The 3,038-nt window shown below is 38.0% G+C and overlaps 1 protein-coding gene across 1 annotated transcript in view; it reads left to right on the top strand.

Annotated features, from left to right (window-relative positions):
• Positions 1-3,038, top strand: part of ASCC1 (activating signal cointegrator 1 complex subunit 1) — a 149,698-nt gene that overhangs the window by 94,159 nt on the left and 52,501 nt on the right. The window contains exon 7 of the mRNA XM_030885948.2: positions 2,866-2,985. Within this exon, the coding sequence (XP_030741808.2) occupies positions 2,866-2,985 (120 nt within the window). The remainder of the gene's footprint in view (positions 1-2,865; positions 2,986-3,038) is intronic.

Raw genomic sequence — 3,038 nt, 5'->3', positions numbered from 1 at the left:
TGTTCCACGCCATAGCAACATGTAGAACTCCACTGACAGACAGGTGTGGTTGTGCATGAAGTGTACTAAGTGGGAATCAAACTCCAGTCGCCCACATAGGAGGCTAGAATTTTACCAGTGAACCACCATTGCCCCCTTTATGGTATAAGGGTCCCATGTTGATGTATGAAAAGGAAATTGGAAGTGACAAAGCCAGCCCATCATCTGCTCTAGTTTAATTTGATGGCTTTTAAAATCAGAGCATTTAAGTGACTATGACTTTAGTCAATCAAACTATAGTTTGATTGAAACAGCAGTGATACATGGATATTTTTTAAAAAGGGCAGTTGAATATTTATTTTAAAGTTTAAGATTAAAAAAAAACTCTCAAAAATATGTTCCAGCTTTTGGTTTTTACTTTAAAAAAATTCACATAAGACCATTTTAAAGCGCACACCTCAGTGGACTTTATTACATTTACAATACCAGGTAACCACTACTCTGTTGGTTGGCTTTTGAGTTTAAAGAATAAAACCTGAACAGAAACAGGAAGTTTTCATGTCATTCTGTAGACAAAAGGCTCCTGTAGCTGTGTCGATTTCAGGTGGATTATTACATAGTTTAGTAAACTCTGAAGCTCTTACGGATGTCCCAAAAGACTTTTCCTTGCTGAGTTGTAGAACACACAGTAATGGTGCTGAGCACATACTCTGGCAGAGAATGTAGCCATTCTTACCTAAGTGTTCCTAATAGGTCTAAGGTAAAACCCAGTAAAATTTTTTAGAAGGGAAGAAAAAGAAGAAGAAAAAGAAATATCCATGGAAAATCCTAAATCCTGATTTTGCCTGAGTTATCATTCAGTTGGGAAGTCCGGTGGAAAGTGTAGTCCCTGTGCCTAAGAACAAACCGTTGGATTCCTCACCTGCTTGATAAATCCAACAGATTGGGTGAATGTTTTTGTTTTTACAGTTGACCCTTGAACAACACAGAGATTAGAGGTGCAGACTCCCGGCATTATTCAAAATCTGCAGATAACTTTGACTCCCCCACAACTTAATGACTAATTGGTCTACTGTTGATCAGAAGCCTTAATATAAACATGCATACCTTGTATATTATGTTGTTATATATTGTATTTTTACAATAAAATAAACTAGAGGAAACAAAATGTTTTAAGAATCCTAAGGAAGAGAAGATATGTATATAGTAATGTATTTGTTGATCTCATAAATATACATGGTCTGCTTACAAGATGAATCGTCTTCATGATAAGTAGGCTGAAGGGAGGAAGAAAGGGGAGGGGTTGTTCCCTTCCATCTTCAAAGCCAGCAATGACTGCTTGAGTCCTTTTTTTTAAAGAGCAGCTTTACTGAGGCATAATCCATATAACATACAATTCACGTATTTAAAGTACACAGTGTTAGTATAGTCACAGCATTGTGTATCCTGCATCCATTCAATTATAGAACATTTTTATCACACCCAAAGGGTGCTTTGTACGCTCCTCATTTTCCCCATCCTTGCAGCCCCAGACAGTCACCATTTTATGTCTATCTTTATGGATCCCTGTTCTGGACAGTTCTCATCAGTGGAATCGTGCCGCACAACACATGGTCTTTGGCGACTGGCTTCTTTGACCTAGCACAGTGTTTTCGGGGTTCATTCATGTCATATGTACCATATATGAGCACTTCACTTCTTGTCATTGCTGAATATTATTCTATCTGGCTGTATCACTGTAATACTTGGATCTGATCTATAATCCATATTCTGATTTTGTCACCTGTCTCAATAATGCTACTTAAGCATTTTCATAATTGTCTTCCTAGTGTTGATTGTTGAATCCAAGTCCAAACTAGGTCTGCACATTAAATTGTGTCTTTAGATTTTTTTTATTCTTTAACAATAAGTCCTCTTCTTTTTTTCAATTCCTCTTTGCCATTTGTTTGTTGAAGAAAAAGAGAGGGTTTCAAATAGTTCATGGAGAAATTCCATTATCTTTTCATTCCATTTTCCCACAAACTTTTTGAAGTCCCTGGATTTTTCTGATTGTATTGTAGAAGCTCAGCCTGACTCATGTTCAGTTTCTGGACAAGACTGTTTCTTAGATGGTTCTGTGTACTGACTGTTGATTCATTTCAGCAGGAACGTACTGTTGGATCGTTTTTATTTGTGCGGTGAAGGCTTGATCAGTGAGTTTCGGGGTGCTCTACCGGGTCTATCACTCAGGAGCCTCCCCTTTGTAGAGGTACCTCCAGAGTTTCTCCTAGCCTTTGGCTGATGTTTTAGCAGACATTGGTGATCATTGCTTAAATCTCTTATTCTATTAGGAACTGAAAATAGTGATATTCTGGTTCTGTAATTCCTTCTACATTTATTAGTTGGGATTCCATAAAGAAGAAATTTTCACCGACTACTTGGGAATGAAGCTGAATTCACAGTTGTTTCTTGAGGCTCTCTCCCAGAATTGAAGTTCCCTAGGCAAAGGGTTTCTATTCTTACACGCTTTTAAAAAATAATGATGGCCAAACTACTCTTAAAGATGTGAAACCAGTGTACACCTCTACCATTGGGATATGAGTGAAATGCTGCTAGCTACGATGGAGTAAGACCCGAGAGGACCAACGTAGTAATGTCTTTGTCAATCAAACTGTCAGTCTTGATTTTTTTCTATTAGAGAGTGATCATGAACCAACTTGTACTGGGATAAATGCAGTGTGACTTTGGAAATACTTTCTTGTGTGTTCTAAGTTATCTGCATTGAGGATTGCTTTTTAAAAACCTTTCACTTTGTAATATTTCACTGTGGATTTTAACCATGTTTCAAAATATAACCACCATCTTAGCTTAAACAGTAATAAAGATTTAATTTTCCCCCTTTCACAGGGACCTTTCTCGGGGCAAGCCCCTGGAGGCAGAGATGGCAGGGATCGAGTACATGAACGACGACCCGGCGATGGTGGATGTTCTTTATGCCAAAGTCCACATGAAAGACGGCTCCAACAGGTAGCTTTCGGGATGGCTTCTTTTTCTTCTTTTTAAATAATTTTATTGGGGCT

Source organism: Echinops telfairi, unplaced genomic scaffold, assembly GCF_000313985.2.
Source record: "Echinops telfairi isolate 266 unplaced genomic scaffold, ASM31398v2 ScPeMD7_70;HRSCAF=299, whole genome shotgun sequence".
Taxonomy (NCBI): Eukaryota; Metazoa; Chordata; class Mammalia; order Afrosoricida; family Tenrecidae; genus Echinops; species Echinops telfairi.
This window is presented reverse-complemented; position numbering and strand designations above follow the sequence as displayed.